Below are 20,340 nucleotides of genomic sequence, written 5' to 3'. Positions count from 1 at the left end.
AATTTCTGCACAAACTGTCAGAAACCGTCTCAGGGAAGCTCAACTGCATGCTCGTCGTCCTCATCGGGGTCTTGACCTGACTCCAGCTCGTCGCCGTAACAGACTTGAGTGGGCAAATGCTCAAATTCGATGGCGTCTGGCACGTTGGAGAGGTGTTCTCTTCACGGATGAATCTCGGTTTACATTGTTCAGGGCAGATGGCAGACAGCGTGGGTGGCGTCGTGTGGGTGAGCGCTTTGCTGATGTCAATGTTGTGGATCGAGTGGCCCATGGTGGTGGTGGGGTTATGGTATGGGCAGGCATCTGTTATGGACGAAGAACACAGGTGCATTTTATTGATGGCATTTTGAATGCACAGAGATACCGTGATGAGATCCTGAGGCCCATTGTTGTGCCATACATCCATGAACATCACCTCATGTTTCAGCAAGATAATGCACGGCCCCATGTTGCAAGGATCTGTACACAATTCTTGGAAGCTGAAAATGTCCCAGTTCTTGCATGGCCAGCATACTCACCGGACATGTCACTCATTGAGCATGTTTGGGATGTGCTTGACCGGCGTATACGACAGCGTGTACCAGTTCACACTAATATCCAGCAACTTCGCACAGCCATTGAAGAGGAGTGGACCAACATTCCACAGGCCACAATTGACAATCTGATAAACTCTATGCGAAGAAGATGTGTTGCACTGCATGAGGCAAATGGTGGTCACACCAGATACTGACTGGTTCTGAGTCCCCAGACCCCCAATAAAGCAAAAAAATTCACATTTCAGGGTGGCCTTTTATTGTGGACAGTCTAAGGCACACCTGTGCACTAATCATGATGTCAGATCAGCATCTTGATGTGGCACACCTGTGAGGTGGGATGGATTATCTCAGCAAAGCAGAAGTGCTCACTATCACACATTTAGACTGATTTGTGAACAATGTTTGAGAGAAATGGTAATATTGTGTATCTGGAATGAATTTTAGATCTTTAAGTCCATCTCATGAAAAATGGGAGCAAAAACAAAAGTGTTGCGTTTTTATTTTTGTTGAGTGTATTTACACCAGTGTTATTCTTCATAAGTTCAAACATTTGATACTATTCAACTTACATTATACGTCTTTCATTACTGTCGCTAGCAGGAAGTTGCAACACTAAACTTTACGGTCAACATATCAGATAACTGTGCAACATGCAGTCAAGTCCTTTAAGTCTGCTACGCATGTGTCTGTATAATCAACTACAATTCCCATGAGGCCTGGTCCCGACGGTGCTCCTTTAAGGGATTTGCTGAAAGTCCACAGGAATGCGTTGCTTTCAAACGAGGAAAAGTGAATTTACAGAAGGGTTTCCAAGACATTTGCAAAGTGCTGTTTGAGTGAAGTTCATGGACCCCAGGCATCTACAATTACATTCAAAAACACACAGGGGGATTAAAGGCTTTAAAAGTCAAGACTGGGAAATTCTGAGTCTGAAAAGAGGCCTGGTTGTGCATGAAGATCCACTCAGAGAGGGAGAGACCGTATCAGCATATTCGTACAGGTCAAGGACACATACAGGAGAGAGGCCGTTCGGTGTGGATCATGTGGGAAACTATTTTCTGCCCATCTCAAAACGTACATGAAGCATTTTTCTCCATTATTCTCCTCGTGTGGCACCAGAACGTTTTGTGGTCGAAGGATTTACAGAGACAGAGAGTCCTTATAATACAGTAAGTTTATTCATATTATAAGTTATGTCCTGCTCCTCCAAATCAAGGGCCGGTGACAGCATCACCTTGCTGCTCAAAGAGAAAGATTTATTCTGTAGTTTGACCAACAGGTGGCAGCAGAGGCGCCAAAGTTACTCCTCGTGAGGTAGTATTTTTCTAACACTATATAAATATATGTACACACATTTCTATCATTTGCTCTAAAAGTATCCATAGCAGAATTATAAGCATCTGGCAGTAAGCACCACCAATCTCTGTCTTTCAGCAAAACGTGGTGCTTGTATGACATCAGCATGTTTATTCTACTGGGGATCCAATTAGCTATAAAACCTGGTCCCTGCCTGCAGCAGTTAAATGTCCGGTCGTGCAAGGTCAGTGTCTGGGCTGCTCCCCTGCAGCTCTGCTGGTCGAGATGAGCAGGAAGCAACAATAATCCATCCAGATCTGAAAACAACCAAAAGGGCCTCCCTTACCTCTGCATATCCCTTTCAATCACATACAAGATATTTCATATATTTAAGCCCAAGATACACAATGAAGATCCATAAAATCAAATAGATTGAGTTAGAGAGGAATTCTCCCTCTGCGTCCCTTATAATAAAAATGTCTTTGCAATAAATTAAAAAAAGCGTCTGAGCAGCAAGTTTGAGCATGGATTTTCCAGGTCGTGCACTTACATAAGTCTGCAGCGTGAAGCTGCGGAGTCAGAGGAGGGGGAGAGTCGGCTGTCTGTGTTTTGACGCCGAGCGCAGCAGCAGCAGAGGAAGCGTACACGCTCCGTCAACTGTTGGCCTCTCGAGTCTAATCCGGATTAAGGGTTTTGTCCCGGTCCGCCGCCAGGACTCCAGTAATGACATTATTCTGTAACGGGATGACGCCTCCTGACGCGGAAGGGGAGAAGCGATGTGAGACGGCGGCGACGCTCCTTCTCCTGCTGCTGCTGCTGGCGCCTGTTTGTTTGGATGCAATCTTCTGAGGAGTTTGGATTATTATTATTATTTTTATTATAAGCGACGATCTGAGTGGAGTTGATTGGACATATTTGCTGCTGTCTGTGCGCGGTGCGCATCCCCGCGCTCTGCAGCACACACACCGAGCACTGCAGCCCGGCATCACAGGAGCAGCCGCTCCAACGTGCACGTTCAGGTGAGTGCGTCCGCTTCAACTGCTTTTAATGTGTGTTCAAACAGAAGAATTGATGGAGGCGCGTATTTGAAAAGCAAAGTTTCAAAAAAGGCGAAACGGGACTCGTTTGAATGCCTGCGTGGTGTTTTGGCTTACCTCGTCCATACGCAGTCAACCTCTCTTAACCCCGGAGATATTGTGTTAATTAGATGAAGTCCAGCTTCATTAACAGCGTGATACGCAGACAAACAGAGTACTGTTGCCAAATGTGTCAGTCATCAGGGTCAAACGGCAGTTTGAGGAAAGGATTAAGCCGTTGAAATAACCCTCCTGCCCCCGGGTGGACAACGTGTGATTCCAGGCTGCAAAGACAGTCACGTTTAGCACCCCTGCTGGGGTTTCATGAAGTCCCCCTGAGAAAGGAAAGTAAGATTCTGCCTCCTTTATTTTATCCGATGGACTTACAGGCCAAGAAGAGAAGACAGCGTGAGAAAGGTGTTTTTTATATATATTTTTGTGGCAGGATTCAATCCCATGCAGACGTCAGGGATAAAAGTGGGATTTTCTGATGTAATTTTTGTAAAATGTGAGTGATCCACTATGTCTACCGGTTCCATCAGCAATAGCAGACACACATGAGTCGATATCACCTTTGAGAAGCACCTAAAACTGAATGTTTACATGTTATAGAGGACAGATGCAATGACTTTGCTATGATGGTTTCTAACTTCTCCTTTAATTAGGCCCCTTTTACCCCAAATTATTAAAAAGGTCTGGTAGTCAGCCACACTCGTTCTCCAAAATCTCCACTCAACTTTAACCTTTTCCTCCACACTGAATGGCCCGGACAATTAATTGGTTTGTTGATTGACAGAAATGTATTCAGCAAACTTATAAAAGAAAACAGATCTAACCATCTATCTCTAACCCTAACATGTTGCATGCACCAACATGGTATATGCATTAGGAAAGGGCCATCCCTGCGCTGTGGGAATGGGAGGAGGAAACATGGGGCCCTATTTTGATTGGAGGAAAATTTCATAGAAATGAGGAAACATAGGGATGACCCCAGACCGGATTGCAGCTCAGTTCTCTCTTTAAGACTGTCTCTTCTCCTTCTCAATTAGGAGCATCGACGAGCTTTCACATTACATTTAACTACAATTAAGAAAGCCCCCTTTAACACTTATAAAAAAAACTAATTAAGTCTGCTAAATTTTTCACAAAATGGCAAAAACAAACAACTGGGGCCCCAGACTTCAGCCTTCTGATGGTTTTTCTTCCTACCTGCAGAAGTTCATCCTCAGTCCTGACTGGAAAGCTGCCAAGCTCCTGCTGACTCCGTGTTTCACGGAGCAGTGAAGGTTTTCCCCCTCGCTGTCTGCACCAACGGACCCAAATTGACTCCGAAGTAGAAATTGATTAGAGTAATGCAGGACTGTCTGGAGCAGCACACGCACTGGCAGAGCAGCACTTTAGGTTAATTCGATGTGACAAAGCAGGCTGGTGCTAAAGATGAACATTGCTCCTCATAAACAGCGTGAAGAGATGCATTGGGAGCCAATGAGAAAGTTAACATGGTAGAAGTGACTCTGTATCCTTGAATATTGGCAGGAATGTTAGTTTGCGAATCTGCCTGCATTTGCTCTGAACAATGGGATTAAAACAATCACGACCTAACACAGGGACACAACAGAAGAAAGAGGTGGCTGGGGTGGTAAACTAATGTGAGACAGGTGAAACCCATCAGTGCACCAGGCAATCAGAAAAGGTGGGAAAACTCAAGAAAATAGGAACTAAAACCAGACCACACAAGGGGTGGACTTCAAAATAAAACAGGAAACAAGACCATGACAAAACTCCACACCTTCAACAAAAGTAGTATTCTTGCTTTAAAGTATTGCGTATTTGCTCATGTGGTTGATTATGATCTTCCTCTTTTCTTATGCTGCACTTCCTCTGTAAACCCAGACACTACCATGATGCCAGTTTGGGACTACTTGTGACTGATATGTGGCCGACAACTCCATCAAGTGAATGGCATTTTATCTGTAAATGTGTCTGTAAAGACCCATTCATCAGATTTAATTCACGTCCCAAGTGTCTTAATTTCCTGTCGTAAAAAAGCCTCTTCAATATGGAGGATTACAGTTAATCCACTCCGTCTGGATCATAGTGTAGCTGTTGACTCTGATGCTGGCAGTGCAGCCTTCTTCCCATAATGCATGTCAGCGATTGTCACATGGAAACAAGCCGTCAAGTGCTCGCTATAGATCCATAGACCACCGATTTCCCTGAGGGGTCTGTCTAATTGCTGGAGGCGTAATGGATAGTGGTTAGGGTGGGGCTGGAAAAAAGGGATGTCCGTTTTTCCAGTTATGTTCATTGAGAAGCTTAAACCTTACTGATAATAAGTGTAACTGAGCTTTTACTGAGACGTAACAGATAATATATCAGTTACAATTCTATATTTGTTAATTTGAGCCGTGCATCCCTTTCCCTCTGCATCAGATGTCACACAAATGCCACGAGAAGAAGTCTGTGCTGAGTATATTTCAGTAAAGGATAAGACAAATGTGTCAATTAGGCACAAACAGGGATAATGGATTGGATCACTGCATCTAATTTGGGATTAGCTCCGACTGTAGGATTAAAGTCTCTGTGCTAATGACCCCTTATGGATGATTCCAGAAACAAAGCGCTAATCCGCCCCTACTTTATCTCGGACTTTGTGTATATTGACAGGGCACGCAGAGTGAAACAGAGTTTGCGGCATCCCCGGAGCAAAAAAAGGACAGAGGAGATTAGGTAGAATTTAGAAAAATTAGAAAAGAAATGGAGAGGACCGAAATAGAAAGAAGGTCAGAGGGGCTCACATTTAAATGTTATGCTGTCATTCAAATAACCACATTTTGATATATTTTTCTTTCATTCCAGCATCCATTATAATGGACTACAAGCTAACCGAGGATGCTTTTACATGTCCACATGCAGTTAAAGACATCCGCTGCTAGTGCCATGCTTCATGTCTCCAGGGTGAGGACGTTCTCATAGCAGCACCCAGCATGGAAGAGAGCAAGCTCATCTTCAGCCTGGACGGCCACGATGAAGGCCCCACCGTGGCCTTTTCCAAAGAAAATACACGAGCCAGGGCGAGCCAGCCTGACCTCGGCCTGGCGATGGATTTGGACCTGAGCCTAGGTCACCGCTCCCAGCCTCCCTTCCTGCCTCACTCCCCCTCATCCCCGGGCTCTTTAGCTGATCTATCAGCATCATCCGCAGACCTGCTCGTCACCACCAACCTGGTCAAATCCTCCTCCACGGACCTGAAGCCGAGGGATAGCAGCTCCCTGCGAGGCAAACCCCTGCTCAGCCTGGTCAAGTCCCTGAGCACCGAGATCTCCCGCCGGGTCGAGCCAGAAGTCAACCTCTCCAAGTCAGACTCCAAGCTGCATCTGCATCCCTGGAAGCAGCTCACCCAGCCCAAAATCCCTGAGGCCAGGCCTGACGAAGGAGGGCTCGACGAGAACGATGACTGGGCGTCGCCTCCAGCTGAGCCCCGGGGGAGCTCGCTGATCGCCGAGCTGGAGGACACGCGGAGGAAGTTCTCCGAGGCCATGCAGGACCCTCTGAGCATGCTGAGTAAAATCATGAGGGAGGAAAGCTCCGGCAGCCCCAAGCAGGGGAGGGGAGACTCACCGTCCTCCCAGAGCAGCTGTGGGAGAGACGGCGGCGGTGAAGACGTGGAGTTAAAGTGCAGAAGGAGAGCTGAAGGCGAGCAGAGAGCTGCGTGTGACACGTCTCTGAGAAGACTCCAAAACAGATCCTCCGTCTCCCTAGAGCGCCACAGCAGTGACAGCCATTTAGAAATCCGCACGTATGCAGATTTGATTCAGGTGGTGGAGCTCCAGAATGGATCTAGAGAGACGCACAACAGAACTTACCCCCAGTCTGGAGTCACGGTGCCAGGCTCCTCGCTGCCTCTCCACTGGCTCTTCCCGGTGGGTCTTCTGGCCTACGGGTTCTTCGTGTTGCCCCTGCCCTCCTACGTGACGGGTCTGTCCGTGGGGGTCGCGTGCGGCTTCATGTTGGGCCTGGTGGTCGTGTTCATGTTCGCCCCGCGGCGCTCATCTGGCAGAAGCAAAGCCAGACCCCTGAACGCAGATCCACTAGATGGAGCGCTCACGGATCCAGAAGTCCTGGAGGTAACAAACGTGTTCAACAGATGAGCCATTGTCTGTTTTCCCTGTTACAGATTTGGCTACATGGAAATAAGTTTCGACCTCTAATGTTCGCAGAGATCAAAACAACAAGCAACAACAGCACCCACGTGAGCTCTAATGTTAGTGCTGTCCGTGGTGCTTAATGGATTAGTTTTGAGGTAATTACTTTATAGATAAAACTGTCCTCAGGCTCAGCAGGTTCAGCATCTGAAGAGGCCGTTATATTCATAATAGCTTTTCTCACTGACGGCTCAGATGAGAGCCGGCTGCCTTAATAAATGTTGGGTTAGCAGGTCGATATAAGCAACATTTTTATGAGGATGGAGGAGTAACTAACAGCAAGCTATTTCAAAGATGGTGTTAAAAGAGACGGATGCGTTGCCATGTCTCATGTGTCCAGCTTTCAATATCAATTCCATCAGGAGCTGCTTCGTGACCGACCTCGTCACTTTCATTCCAGGGCTGGATGAACGAGACGCACGGCTACAACCCCGAGACCTTCCACCCCTCCGTCACACACTCCGTCCACGTCACCCTGGAGGGCAGCCAGCTGCGCCTGCAACACCCGCGTGCCAACGTGCCCCGGTGGGCGGCGTTCGACGAGACGTCCCACGAGGCCGTGTTTTTGCGTTCGCGCACTTACCAACTGGCTAACAGTAAGGTCAGTGCGTTATTCTGTAAAATATTCTGATTTCTGGGGCGGGCATGTTTCTCAGAGGGGAGCGAAAGAGAAGGCGACCTCTCGCCTGAACTCTCATCTCTCTGCACCCTGATTGTCATTGAACACGGAGGTAAACTTGACCCGGCTACTGTCCCACTATAGAGGCAGGCTCCAGTATAGCTTCAAATTGGGTGTCAGATAAATCTATCCTATAATCGAATCAATGTGGGGAGCTAGTGGCAAACTGTCAACCCAATTTCTGGTTGCCAGCATCTATAAATAAAAAAAGCAATATTTTTTTTCTTCTCTCCGTTCCATTTAATCCAAGGTGTCACTAGTGCCGCCCGGTTTGGCTCGCAAGAGGATCTGGAACAAGAAGTACCCCGTCTGCGTCACTCTGGCTGAGGGGGAGGTGGGCGAGGAGAGTGTGGTGGAAGGGCAGGAGGAGGAAGAGAGGGCAGAGAGACACACGGCTCCGGCCCACCAGCTCCCCGTCACCCTCTACCTGTTTGGACGCACAGGAAGAGAGAAGGAGGAGTGGTTCCAGCACTTCCTGTCCGCCTCTCGGGCCGGAGCCAAGAGCAGCGTGAGCGGGGAGGAGAATGCAGGTGAGAGGATGTTTTTTTCAATTCAGCGACATTTCCTCCTTCTGCGAGACTCACTGTGTGTCTTTCCTCCGTCACTCAGAAACACCATGTGGTGGAGACGCTGCTAAAGACGGCACAGAGGAGCTGCAGGACTTGCCGGGTGCTACGAAAACAAGAACGCTACTGGAGTACAGCACCTACATGACTCAACTGATTGGCTCGCAGAGTTGCGATCCCACCCCCAGCCCCTGCCACAGCGACAAGGGAAGCCCCACGAGCCACAGGAAGGTCAACGAGCAACACTTTTATGTAGCTTTTGGATGGATGTGTCGGGTCTAGCATCACAGTGATGGAGGGTGTAAAAGTCTGTCTCCACGTGAGCTCTATTTACCCTCTGCATGTCATAATAAACCTCGACATACCTCCCATTGATCAGAGCCGGTCAATAGCTGCTACCGTTCCACTCTTCTGGTATGCACTCACACTAGCCTGGTCCAGGATGCTGACTCAGCCAAACACAACCCTGCTGACTAGACCAAATGGCAGTGTGCAGAAATATCAGGTATCACCTGGCTGGAAGGATATTAATAGAAACTAACTGCAGCATTCCCGACTGAGCTGCTGTTCCTGGTTTGGGTGGTTTGGGGTAGAGACGGTCTGCCTTTGTGTTTAAAAGGGGACAAGAGTTGGCATAAATGGGTCTTGAGGATAGATGAGCATAGAAATGGCCAACATATATGCCTTCCAGGGATTCATGTGTATTGTTCCCTGCAGATTTACAACGAAGACTATGGATCCGGAGGTCAAGCAGCAGCAGAGCCCAGTGCGGGTTCAGGGGCGGAGGGACACTCTGCGGAGGGCCAGTCCACCTGGGTGAACTCCCTGGTGGGGCGAATCTTCTGGGACTTCCTACGGGAGAAGTACTGGACTGATCAGGTGGCGCACAAGATCCAGAAGAAGCTCAGCAAGATCAAGGTGAGGGTGGACGAGGATGGTGAATTCTTTCTTTCAAGGCGGCATCATCAGTGTCACACTGACAAATGACATGGTTAGGCAGCATTGAGTGTGTGTGTGTGTGTGTGTGTGTGTGTGTTTGTGTGTGTGTGTGTTTGTGTGAGAGAGAGAGAGTCAGCTGATATAGCACTCTCTCTGGTTCCCGAGGAGGGAGTGAGTAGTGAAGCGGTGATGGCACTGCAGCATCTCATTACTCACTTCCTGCCTCTCTTTTAGCACACACCATCCTTTTTTTTTTTTTTTTTACTATCTCTCCTTCACACACATTCACACTGCAGGTCCCCCCCTGCTCGCTCATTAGTTTGAAGTAATTAACTTCCTCTATGGGAGCCTCTCAATTTGTTTCACACAGATTTCATTTGGATTTTTCCCCCCCTGTGTCTGACGTGAACGCAGCATGTTTAGTAATGAAACCTGTTTGTCTCATTACAAGCTGCCATACTTCATGAACGAACTGACGCTGGCGGATCTGGACATGGGCACCTGTCTACCTCAAGTCCTCAGCACCTCCACGCCCACGCTGGACCGCAGAGGTACAGTTGTGTGTACTTGCATGTTGCATACTTGTTGCATTGGGTAATTACTCATCTATACTTGCTCTTGCTTGTTTGATGGTGGGGCTCAAAGCATCACCGTGCTCAAGTTAAGCCCCACAGAGCTCCTAGCTTGGCTGCAAACATCTCCTTTATATCTTTTCTATACCACTTTGTGAGTGAAGGAGTCACCAAATTGGGGTTTTCTCTCAGACACAAACCTGCAGTCATCTTACGCCTGTATCTCACCTCCCTAAAAGCTTTCCTTTGTCTCCTGCCTAAGAGATTAGCGATCCTCTTGACTGACTTTAAGAGACAATAACATGCCTGAGTTATCCTCCTGTTCGTCTAATGGCCCTTCTGCAACAACACTGTTCCAGGCCGGATCTAGAAGGGATTGTTAAGGCTTCTGATCTTACCTGCTGCCTGTAAGCTGCATTATCCCTCCCTTTGTCCCGCAGGCCTGTGGCTGGAGCTGGAGGTGGTGTACACGGGCTGCCTTCAGATGACCCTGGAGACTAAGATGAACCTGTGTAAACTGGGTAAAGACGGGGAAGACGAGTCTCACAGCGTTCTGGAGACCCAGCAAGTGGGGTGAGGCCCAATATCTGTGTCATATTCCTCAACGGATGAAGGCCGAGGAGGAATGAGTGGTCGCTGCTCAGTAGTTTGCATTAAGAGGTGGTGTGTTTTTCAGCTCCAAGCCCCGGCTGTCTATACTCGCCGATAGTGATGAAGAGTCATCCAGCGCAGGCTCGTCTGACGAAGAGGAAGTCCCGCCCTCTGAGCTGCAAGGGTTTCTGGGAGAAAAGAGCACAGTGGTAGCAGCGGAAGGGTAAATTAGCAATTTTATACCACACACAAATCAAATATAGCCTGATATTTGGACTCAAACACATAACAATGTGAAAAAATCAGCGTGACATACATAGATAGACACAATGAGCAGAATAAAGAAGTTTGGTTGACGAATTGTTGAAATTTCGACTTGGCGTCCCAGGAAAAGAACAGGTGGACTTAATGCCCTTAACGACGTTGCACTGCATGGCCATAATTGGAGCGCAACATCGTTAAGGTCATTAAGCCCACCTGTGCTTTTTCCTGCTATGCCAACTTACTGTCAGGGCACCTTAGTGTCCTTTGTGTGGCAACAGAAACAGGCAGTTAATGTCCTTGATGCCATTGCAGTGGAATTCCAAAATACATTAGGCCTTTAAAGCAGGCATGACAGAAAAGGTTTTAGACCAACCCACTTCTACATATTCAATGTTCCAATACCAGTATTCTTCAGATTCACAGCCCTACTCTACATTTGTTTCTGTCCCAATACCTTCCTGCAGGCACACTGGCGGCAGCACAAGTAGGAAGATCTTGAGATTCATGGACAAGATAGCCAAGTCCAAGTACTTCCAGAAAGCCACGGAGAACGAGTACATCAGGAAGAAGATAGCTGAGGTGTCCAACATGCCTCTGATGCTGAGTGTCGAGGTCTTGGAGCTCTCCGGTACTCTCGCCATCAACATCCCACCTCCCCCTACTGACAGGATATGGTACTGCGTCCACTTCCCTGTCATTCCCATGCCATTAATTTAAAGGTTTCTTTCTGTCTCACACAGTCTTTTCCTCTCATTCCGGACTCTCAGGTACAGTTTCCGAGTGCCTCCCAGGTTAGACCTTCATGTGCGCCCAACGCTCGGGGAGAGGGAGGTCACCTTCACTCACGTCACTGAGTGGATCGAGAGAAAACTGCAGTGTGAGTTCCAGGTCAGTCCGTAAAAAAAAGAATAACTCAAACGAATTTTGTGAAGGTATGAGAGGGAAAATAAATAGGCTACCATTTATCAAATATGGTTTTATTGTTCTTTGCCCCTCAACAGAAAGTGCTTGTGATGCCCAATATGGACGACCTTTATCTTCCCCTGATGACGTCTGGCCTGGACAACCCACCTGCGTCCCACCACTCCTCCATCCATTCCTCATCCCACCAGTCCTCCATGGAGTCCCAGGACTACCTGTCAGAGTAGTTGCCCAACAGATGGGATGATGTCGAGGCTAAATAGCCGTTGTTGCAGCTATTGCCACAAATCTGTAATGGATTCTGAGGCTGCTGCGGCTGGGTACCGGCGTGGTGTTTATCCCGAGTGTGTTGGTTGGAACCAGCGCAGGATAAATGATGGCTCGCTGAGCACGGCAGCGGCCTCGGGACGGTGAGAATGGTGCTGAAGTGCCCCCTACTGTGAAAATGACTGAACTGAACGCCAGTCAGAGCACATTTTACTCCGAAAAGGAGCTTTTTTTTTTTTTTTTTTTGATGCTAACGTGGATAAAAGATGTAAACGCCAACTGTCTTTACTGCACGTGTTGTTGATGACCGTTTTAAAAGAAACTGATTGATCAAACAGTCCATCAATTCATTTTTTTTAAATCTACTGACAGGAGATGTTAATGATTATGTTCAATCAAGCTATCGTGGTGCATGTTATTTCTGAACATTAATATGATCATGGGTGCATCAGTGAATAAAAACCTGTTCCAAACTTTGAATCTGACTGGAAACATTACGAACATTACATGGGATGTGCACGGCCCACGACAGACGGGCTCTATAGCGGGTGAATAAAACCGCCAACATTAGTACCCGTCTACCAGGCATCAGTGATATTGGTGACAAGGGGTGCCTACGGAGAGAAAGGATATTAAAAGATGACACCCACCCCACCCACAGCCTGTCAACCCTGCTGCCGTCTGACAGGAAGCCACGGAGGATCAGCTGCAGTGCCACAAGAATTCAGAGAAGCTTCTTACCTCAGGCTGTGAGACCATATAATAATCTTTAATTTTTTTTTATGTCGCAAAAATTGACCTACAAACTGCATTTCGTTGTGCAAACCTGTAGTACGACGACAATAATTTGAGCCTTGAACCTTGCGTTTCTGTGTTTTATCACTGTATGGGAATTGAGATGTGAGATCTTTTTCAGGCCTCCTCTTTCAGAGGCTCCGGCAGTGGCTTCAGGACATCCTTCTTCAGCGGCCCCTGCAGGTAAAACAGAGGTCACAGTTAAAAAAGTGTAGAAGGATTCAGCAGGGATTGTGTTGATCATCAGGTTTGCGTAATGTTTTTCACGCTCACCATAAACGCCCTCTTCTCCTGGGCAGTCTGGAAGCGGCCGTAACCAAATTTGGAAGTGGTGTCGATGAACTTGAGCTCGATGGTCTCCTTGGCCTTGCGAGATGTGTGCACGAGCAAGGACTAGGGAATGGAGGGGGGAGCACAAAGATATACACATACTGTACGTATCCAGTGATGTACCAGGAGCCATGTTATTTAAAGTAAATTAAAACTGCCAGTATGATCTCAAAGTAAACTTTCAAAATCACACCGTACCTTTCTGAGGGTGAGGACACGTTTCTTAGGCCCGATCACGCAGCCCCTCACCATGACGAAGTCATTGTTCACTTCACCGTAGTGTGGGAAGCCTCCCTACAGGGTGGACAACAGGACAACGTAACCTTTCATGCAAAATTGGTAGAACTTATCAAATATTATCTTACTTGACAATGCTTTAGAATGTGCAGGTGTGGTTATTACATTATAGACCTCTCTTCAGTGTATATTATAATCTTGAGAAATGAGAGTACCATGGGCGTGATGCTCTTCTGGCTGGTGTCGTAGCTGGTGGAGGCGTTGTTCCGGATCACCTTTCCATCCCGGATGTGCACAGCCTGACCGATCCGGTAGATCTGAGGACCAGTGAGGAAAGAAGGAGCTCAAGCATGGACACATAGGTAAACCTACTGATAACAATATTGCTAATGATTGTTCAATAAAAGCCTATTTCCCTAGACTCTTATCTATGAGCTCACCTTCTTGTTGAGCTCAGTACGGTGGTGAAAGCCTTTCTGCCCCGCACGAGCGATAGTGTACGCCACGCGGGCCGGGTGCCAGGCTCCAATGCAGGCCACCTTCCTCAGACCCTTGTGAGTCTTCCTGGGAAGCTTCTTTGTGTGCCAGCGGCTTGTCACGCCTATGAGAGCAAGGAGCCAGAAAATGACTTAGTATATTTATTTCACAAGTCCTCGGACCGGCACGAAATAGTGTGAGTTTCCCACCTTTAAAGCCGCGACCCTTGGTGACTCCGATGACGTCAATCAACTCGTCCTGGTAGAAGACGGCAGAGACGGGCACAGCTTGCTCCAGACGCTCCTTCGCCCAGTCCACCTTGTCGGAGATGCTTCCCCCGTTGAGCTGCACCTCAATGATGTGGGCCTTTTTCTGCTTTATGGGCAGCAATCGCATCTAGAAATGGAGAAGCACATAAACTGCAGCTGAGAGGAGTCTCCTATTTAGCACAGATTCATTTCAGGGCAATTCCCTGATATTTAAGACCATTTGGATCATATTCACAGTTCTGAAGCTGAAACCTGAGCAGGAAAAGAATCAAAAAGGCACAAGAGTTGAGATGTTGGCTGATCAACATGCCAACATAAAGGTTTTTCCCTTGGCAAAAAATGGGTGAGCAGCCAGGTTCTACCCAGAGGGTTATTTTTGAATTGCTATTTAAAACGCCACCCTCCCGTGCTCCCCTCAGCGTCAGAGTTGTTAGGCTCTTGGCAGCAGGGGGATTTGGGATGTGGCCGCTTGTATTTCCATCGCCACTGGTCATTGAGACACCCCTGCCCTTCTGCAGGGGTGGATTCAATAGCTGCCAATCAGTGAATAGCAACCAATCATTAGACCAGTGCGGTCTGACTGACACGGGATGGGGCGGCGCGTCTCCAAAACCAGATTGTGCTTTGGATATAGTCGTAAACTGACTGGCATACCTGAGAATGGACAATAACCCTGATGACTGAACAGTATTTCTTCATCTGAGCGAAATCCTTATCCAGCTGTTTCTTTCCGGTCTCATCCTGCCACTTCTTACAGTACTTGGTGAAGGCCTTCTTCTTGCTCTTGTACCTGAAACACAGAAAAGCGCAGTTTAGAAAAGGATAATAATAATAATAATAATAATGCTGTGTGGACGTGTAATCACACACCAGTTTTTATAAAATCTGCGCCTGCACTCGTCACTGAGATGCTCAGCAAAGATGGTTTTGAGGGAACGCAAGCCGCGGATGGTCTTAATGTATCCCACCACCCCCACCACCATGACTGGAGGAGTCTCAATGATGGTTACCGCCTCCACTTCCTCTCGCTTCGATTGCTCTGTGGGGGGGAAACATGAAAAACATTAATCTGCTGAGATACACGAACTGTCGGTATTCAATCATTTCACACTAGTGCTTCCAAACTGCTCTGAACACCGCAGGGAACCATAAGCCCGTTATCCTCTCAAACAAGAGAACAGTAAACATCCCTCAATGTTTGTGTGCTCAACCCTCCCATACGTCCACGTTGCAGTGAGTGCAGTCGTACATACTGAGGCCAGTGCGGTGCATCTCCCTCAGCGTGTGGGTCATGCCGGCCTTGTATCCCAGGAAGGCAGTGAGGTGGACAGGCTTGCTCGGGTCATCTTTGGGCCATGTGCGCACCCGGCCCCTGTACGTCTTGCAACGCTTGTGGGGCAGGAACCCCATGTGGCCATGGCGGGGCGCGTGGAATTTGCGATGAGACTGGAAAGGCAAAAAGCCACACAGAGTCACGACTCAGGGAAACTCAGATAACCTCATGGAAATGTAATCCAGATTTGTTTCAAGGATTTGTACAATGATGCCACAAAAACTACAGCAGTAGATTAAGAAGAGACACATCCATGCTTGTCTGTTCCCAGCGCTGTAAAATGTAATCCTCTGTCCTCAATTTGTGGCCTAATGTCCAAAGATTTGTCAGACATTAAAATCCTCTGATATCAAGGGTTTCCAGACGTTGTAATAAAATGAAATGGGACTACACTTTAATAGAATCCTGTCCCTTAATCTTCAGATTCCTGTCCAGGTCTGTGTTTGTCTTTTCTGCATTGGTTTCTATGTCGTACCTAATATAAATTCAGAAATCCAGCACAGTCAATGAGATGCAACATAAAACAAAGTCGCCATTTCAGTATTCCACGTGGTCTCCTCGAAGGCAACCATTACGAGATCACTTTTCAACATGTCTTGTTTTCCTTTAGAAATCCAGATGGCAAACCAAATTGATAACCCATACACAGACATGTACACATGTAGATGACAAAATTTAAAATCAAAGTATCCTTTATAGTACAAAAAAAAGACCCCCAAAATATAAGGAGCACTGACCATGTCCGCGCAGCGTCCAGTCGAGGAATAGAAAGAGAGAGAGAGAGAGACCAGAAGTAAGTTAGGGTCATACTTAAGATGATCAAGGGTGTACGAGCTCTAATTTGGTGTTTGGCCCGGTGGAGGAGACGTATTCGCTTTCAAACAACGGAATCCCTGCCAAGTTCTGACAGGAGAAGATAGGAGGAGGGTAAACTCAGAGGTCTGAGGTGGTGGGGAGGCCCAGTGGACAGGAACCACATGACCAAGAAAGGAAGAAAAGGAAGAAGACAGTTTTCATTGTCACAAGGCTGACATCCACCTGCTTCAGGACGGATTCAGCCTTTCTTTAAAGAGCAATAGTAGCCTACAGTTGTGGAGGGCTTGGCTTCGTGTTGCTGAATTGAATCATAATACTCGTTCTCTCTTGTGTGTGTGTAAATGTAGACTGTGTGTGTGTGTGTGTGTGTGTGTGTGTGTGTGTGTGTGTGTGTGTGTGTGTGTGTGTGTGTGTGTGTGTGTGTGTGTGTACTAGTGGAGTACCAAGCCTTCTACCGCCACCTGTTGCATTTCCACGGTACAGCAGCTCCACTTGTGACCTTTAACCTACGAACTTTGTGTTTAAAAAATTATGTTAATGAGGCTGTGATAATTTCCTCTTTTTTGCATAATGTTTGCAGTGTCTAATCATTTTTGAATGCTTAGAATGAAACGTATCTTGAGGTTTTATATTAGTTGACCTCTATTTCGCCATTGTGTTCTGTCTTCTGCGCATGCGCTACCTCGAAAGGAGAGTTGCCGAGGTCGAATTGTTGGATTTCCTTTCGTCCTGATCAAAATAAGGCAAAAATGCCTGACCACGATAAAGGAGCGTATCCGGAGCCTCCTCGGCAGACTCCGGTCGTGGACAAACAGACGGCCCTGCCAAACCCAGCCTTGATCCTGTCTAAACTCTTCTATTACTCCGTGGACCTGCCTGTCACCACATTTAGAGGTAACCGAAGCTAACCGGGCTAGCAGGCTAACACAACAACACCGCTTTCGGTAGACACACTGTTGGTATATTTTAACATTATGGCGTTGCTTACAATTTAAAAGCGAAATACATTACAAGGCTCTGTTTTTGTGGCAGTAATGAACGGTGACGTACTAGCTACGTACGCATTTTTAGCTAACCCAGGTGCTATTCTAGCTAGCATAGCGTTGCAGCCCACACCGGCCTCAGCGAGCGTTAGTTTTAACGCTGCCTTCGCTTGTTTGGCTGTTTTCTCTCCCACACAGATGCCGTTGACAGTATTCGGTCCAATAACAAGGCGGTCTACTACCACCAGAAGTTCCGCCGTGTCCCTGACCTAACGGAGTGCCAGGAGGGGGATTACCTCTGCTACTACGAGGCTGAGATGCAGTGGAGGAGAGACTAGTGAGTAAAGGGAATAAAGAAGAGCCAATTCATTCAGGATGAATGGTTTAAAATCCCTACTTTCATTATGATCATAACATGCCTTATTACCAGGACCCAATAGTGTAGGATCCGCTGTATTGATATCAAATCAGTGTCTCACCCTGTGTTGTTGTCGTCTCTCAGCAAAGTGGACCAGGAGATCGTGAAGGTGGTCCAGGAGCGCATGAGGGCCTGTCACCAGAGAGAAGGCTACAGCTACGAGCAGAACTGTGCCACGGAAATAAAGCAGTTCAGCGAGGTGACCAGCAACTTCCAGCTACGCTGTAAGTAATGTGCTGTTTGGGATGTGTGGCATGATAGGAATAACAATATGTCTTTATCACACTGCGAAATAAAATGTGTTTATAGGCGAAGGGATGATTTACCTTGGTTGTCTGTAAATGTGCATCATTGTACAAATGCGGTGAACAAATTGGCAGACAATTTCAGTCAATTATTTGTCGTTATTGAAAGTTATTTCAGCTTTTATATAAATAAGGCTGACATAAATTTGAAGACATCATTTTGGGTTTTGAAATCTGTTTTAAATTCCTGACCTGCCTCCTTCCAGATGGAGACCTGGGAGCGTATGCCAGTGGAAGGAAATGTCTAATGAAGCAAAAAGAACGGATGGTGGCTGCTCAGGCCCAGAGTGCTTAGGAATACTTCCTATCTATCCCGTGTAATAATTGTAAAATAAAATGTATGTGATAAATTGTGTCCGTTATGTCTCTCCAGTCCTCAAAGTGACACCAGCCGTCCGTGATGAACATTACATGGACGTCGCATAACTAAACTATATATCCATGTTGTATATATTCTAGTTACTTTCATGCATATATGACTGGGTGTCAAACTACCACATACTATGGATGAACAGTTTCCCCTTTAACATAGTACCCGATCAATAAATGAACACTTAACTGTTGACAGATTGAGACTATAGCGCTATCATTCTCACTTGGAGCCATGGAGCTCTCTCCCCTTCATATCTAGGGATGATTTTAATGTGGACAGGTTGATGACCTGGGCTCATACAGGAAATTAACTTCATAAAAAGAACATTTAAAGAGAATTTAGCCATAAACATTTCTGGTTACTTTAAATGGTAATATTACAAAACACTTTACCATTAAAAGTGCTCATGGGAAATAAGAGAAACATGCCACCTGTAGACCATATTATATCTATTGTACGCAACATTTCACTGCACTCATCTGGGCCTTAAACCCTGTGTAGCCTTGAGTTCAGCACAAAAAGCACAACGCGTATGTTGTTTCACAACTTTTATTCAAGGTTTCTCAACGAAAAGTTTAGGCATTAGCTGGTGGGACAGGCTGTCCCCTCTGCACAGACACCCGGGTGTGAGTCTTGGCCAGATGGTCAGTGAACTCCTGGTAGGGAGACTTGGTGAACACGGTCTCCTTCCACAGGTCTGGGGTCAGGTAGCTGTAAGTCTTGGAGATGGCATCGAAGGTGGCCTTGGCTGATGAGGAAATGAAAAGAAAGATAATCAAGGGGGAGCTCCAAACACATAAGAGTTGCAGTTTTTTTGGAAACAATGTTGAGCACTGAAAAGGGGAACAGGGGCGACCACTGAACAGGTCACTCTGCCGTGCATTACAATACTCGTTTCTTTTTCTCCTGATAACGACAACTACACCACTGCATCACAGGTGAAGCTGGGCAGAGCGAGGAGAAACCCAGACACGGAATAGATCAAGGATCACAGCCATCAGAATCTTACCGAAGTTGCCGAGGGTGGCGGTGCAGCCCCTTGCAGAGGTGTAGCAATCGTCAATACCAGCCATCATGAGCAGCTTCTTGGGCACGGGGGCAGACACGATGCCGGTACCACGGGGTGCAGGGATGAGACGCACCAGGACAGAGCCACAGCGGCCAGTCACCTTGCAGGGCACGGTGTGGGGCTTGCCGATCTTGTTACCCCAATAACCTCTCCTGACGGGGACAATGGACAGCTTGGCCAGGATGATGGCGCCACGGATGGCGGTAGCCACCTCTTTGGAGCACTTCACCCCAAGACCCACGTGACCGTTGTAGTCGCCAATGGCAACAAAGGCCTGCAAACAAACAAAAAACATCAGGACCACCACTACCACTACGGGATGACAACACTGATCTGTTCTTACAGAATTAATGACTCACCTTGAACCTGGTGCGCTGACCAGCCCTGGTCTGCTTCTGGACGGGCATGATCTTGAGCACCTCATCCTTCAAACCAGTACCCAGGAAGAAGTCGATAATCTCAGACTCCTGCAGGGGAAAAAAAAAAAGTTAACATGTGTGATGTTTTAGGTCAATACCACATCAGTGTGTTGCATGCATACCCATACAGTTTATTCTACAATGTAGTTCATAACAAAATACTATTGCATGGCTGTGCATTATATATCGACTAAACTACGCTCTCAAAAGGCATTATCACACTCAAGACAGAGCTCATCACTTCTTATAAAAGTTGTACAAAATGACGTGTAATATTCAGCTACTGTCATAATAGAAAATGTATTTTGCTAGAGTTAAATATTTTGACTACGAGTTTAAAGAGACCAAAGGTTTAGGAAATGCACCCAAGTATAAAATCTTTTAGAGGTTACTATATTAGCTTTTTAAAGTTAAACGTGACGGCAAGGTCAAGAACAAAACACATTTGTATTGAACAGACTGCTTACTTTGATGGGCAGAGAGTACAGGTAGATCTCCTCCAGGGACTTGATCTTCATGTCCTTAACCAGGCGGCCCAGCTTGGTGACTGGAACCCACTGACAAAACACAGGAGATCAGTCAACGGTTGCTCGTGGTATTGATA

General features: G+C 46.9%; 4 protein-coding genes across 7 annotated transcripts in view; 2 read left to right on the top strand and 2 right to left on the bottom strand.

The window, feature by feature from the left end:
• Positions 1 to 2,436: 2,436 nt before the first annotated feature.
• On the top strand, positions 2,437 to 12,618 carry LOC311030593 (testis-expressed protein 2-like). Of its 2 annotated transcripts, none has more exons than XM_084036451.1 (12): positions 2,437 to 2,851; positions 5,768 to 7,035; positions 7,514 to 7,714; positions 8,043 to 8,322; positions 8,402 to 8,589; positions 9,076 to 9,276; positions 9,749 to 9,848; positions 10,310 to 10,442; positions 10,546 to 10,683; positions 11,189 to 11,398; positions 11,492 to 11,612; positions 11,726 to 12,618. In XM_084036451.1, exons 2-12 carry the CDS (start codon positions 5,896 to 5,898, stop codon positions 11,870 to 11,872), a joined length of 2,859 nt encoding a protein of 952 aa, XP_083892577.1. In that variant the 5' UTR covers positions 2,437 to 2,851; positions 5,768 to 5,895; the 3' UTR covers positions 11,873 to 12,618. The 2 variants fall into 2 exon arrangements, with proteins under 2 accessions (XP_083892577.1, XP_083892578.1); XM_084036452.1 differs by lacking the exon at positions 2,437 to 2,851 and adding an exon at positions 5,669 to 5,691.
• A 114-nt stretch (positions 12,619 to 12,732) lies between these two features.
• LOC311030594 (large ribosomal subunit protein uL3-like) lies at positions 12,733 to 16,245 on the bottom strand. Its single transcript, XM_084036453.1, has 10 exons — positions 16,091 to 16,245; positions 15,274 to 15,466; positions 14,891 to 15,059; positions 14,675 to 14,810; positions 13,961 to 14,147; positions 13,715 to 13,875; positions 13,490 to 13,591; positions 13,236 to 13,331; positions 12,981 to 13,100; positions 12,733 to 12,884 (listed from the first exon to the last, which is right to left on the bottom strand). Exons 1-10 carry the CDS (start codon positions 16,091 to 16,093, stop codon positions 12,825 to 12,827), a joined length of 1,227 nt encoding a protein of 408 aa, XP_083892579.1. The 5' UTR covers positions 16,094 to 16,245; the 3' UTR covers positions 12,733 to 12,824.
• A 590-nt stretch (positions 16,246 to 16,835) lies between these two features.
• ndufb10 (NADH:ubiquinone oxidoreductase subunit B10) lies at positions 16,836 to 18,225 on the top strand. The gene is made up of 4 exons (XM_084036454.1): positions 16,836 to 17,063; positions 17,351 to 17,489; positions 17,655 to 17,794; positions 18,082 to 18,225. The coding sequence occupies exons 1-4, from the start codon at positions 16,919 to 16,921 to the stop codon at positions 18,168 to 18,170; spliced, it is 513 nt and encodes a 170-aa protein (XP_083892580.1). The 5' UTR covers positions 16,836 to 16,918; the 3' UTR covers positions 18,171 to 18,225.
• A 561-nt stretch (positions 18,226 to 18,786) lies between these two features.
• Positions 18,787 to 20,340, bottom strand: part of rps2 (ribosomal protein S2) — an 85,552-nt gene continuing 83,998 nt past the window's right edge. For all 3 annotated transcript variants that reach the window (XM_084037423.1, XM_084037421.1, XM_084037422.1), the window contains 4 exons: positions 20,204 to 20,293; positions 19,677 to 19,784; positions 19,258 to 19,591; positions 18,787 to 18,996 (listed from right to left, as the gene is read on the bottom strand). In XM_084037423.1, the coding sequence (XP_083893549.1) occupies positions 18,824 to 18,996; positions 19,258 to 19,591; positions 19,677 to 19,784; positions 20,204 to 20,293 (705 nt within the window). In that variant the 3' untranslated portion in view covers positions 18,787 to 18,823. The remainder of the gene's footprint in view (positions 18,997 to 19,257; positions 19,592 to 19,676; positions 19,785 to 20,203; positions 20,294 to 20,340) is intronic.

This window comes from Eutrigla gurnardus (assembly GCF_963514095.1).
Source record: "Eutrigla gurnardus genome assembly, chromosome: 20".
Taxonomy (NCBI): Eukaryota; Metazoa; Chordata; class Actinopteri; order Perciformes; family Triglidae; genus Eutrigla; species Eutrigla gurnardus.
This window is presented reverse-complemented; position numbering and strand designations above follow the sequence as displayed.

Coding starts and splice junctions, on each gene's coding strand:
- ndufb10 (XM_084036454.1), top strand. CDS start 16,919: ATGCCTGACCACGATAAAGGAGCGTATCCGGAGCCTCCTCGGCAGACT. Junction 17,064..17,350: donor GCCTGTCACCACATTTAGAG/GTAACCGAAGCT, acceptor TCTCCCACACAG/ATGCCGTTGACAGTATTCGG. Junction 17,795..18,081: donor CAGCAACTTCCAGCTACGCT/GTAAGTAATGTG, acceptor GCCTCCTTCCAG/ATGGAGACCTGGGAGCGTAT.
- LOC311030594 (XM_084036453.1), bottom strand. Junction 14,811..14,890: donor CGCAGATTTTATAAAAACTG/GTGTGTGATTAC, acceptor TCTGTGTTTCAG/GTACAAGAGCAAGAAGAAGG. Junction 14,148..14,674: donor GGGTTATTGTCCATTCTCAG/GTATGCCAGTCA, acceptor CTCCATTTCTAG/ATGCGATTGCTGCCCATAAA.
- LOC311030593 (XM_084036451.1), top strand. CDS start 5,896: ATGGAAGAGAGCAAGCTCATCTTCAGCCTGGACGGCCACGATGAAGGC. Junction 8,590..9,075: donor GCCCCACGAGCCACAGGAAG/GTCAACGAGCAA, acceptor TGTTCCCTGCAG/ATTTACAACGAAGACTATGG. Junction 11,399..11,491: donor CCCCCTACTGACAGGATATG/GTACTGCGTCCA, acceptor CCGGACTCTCAG/GTACAGTTTCCGAGTGCCTC.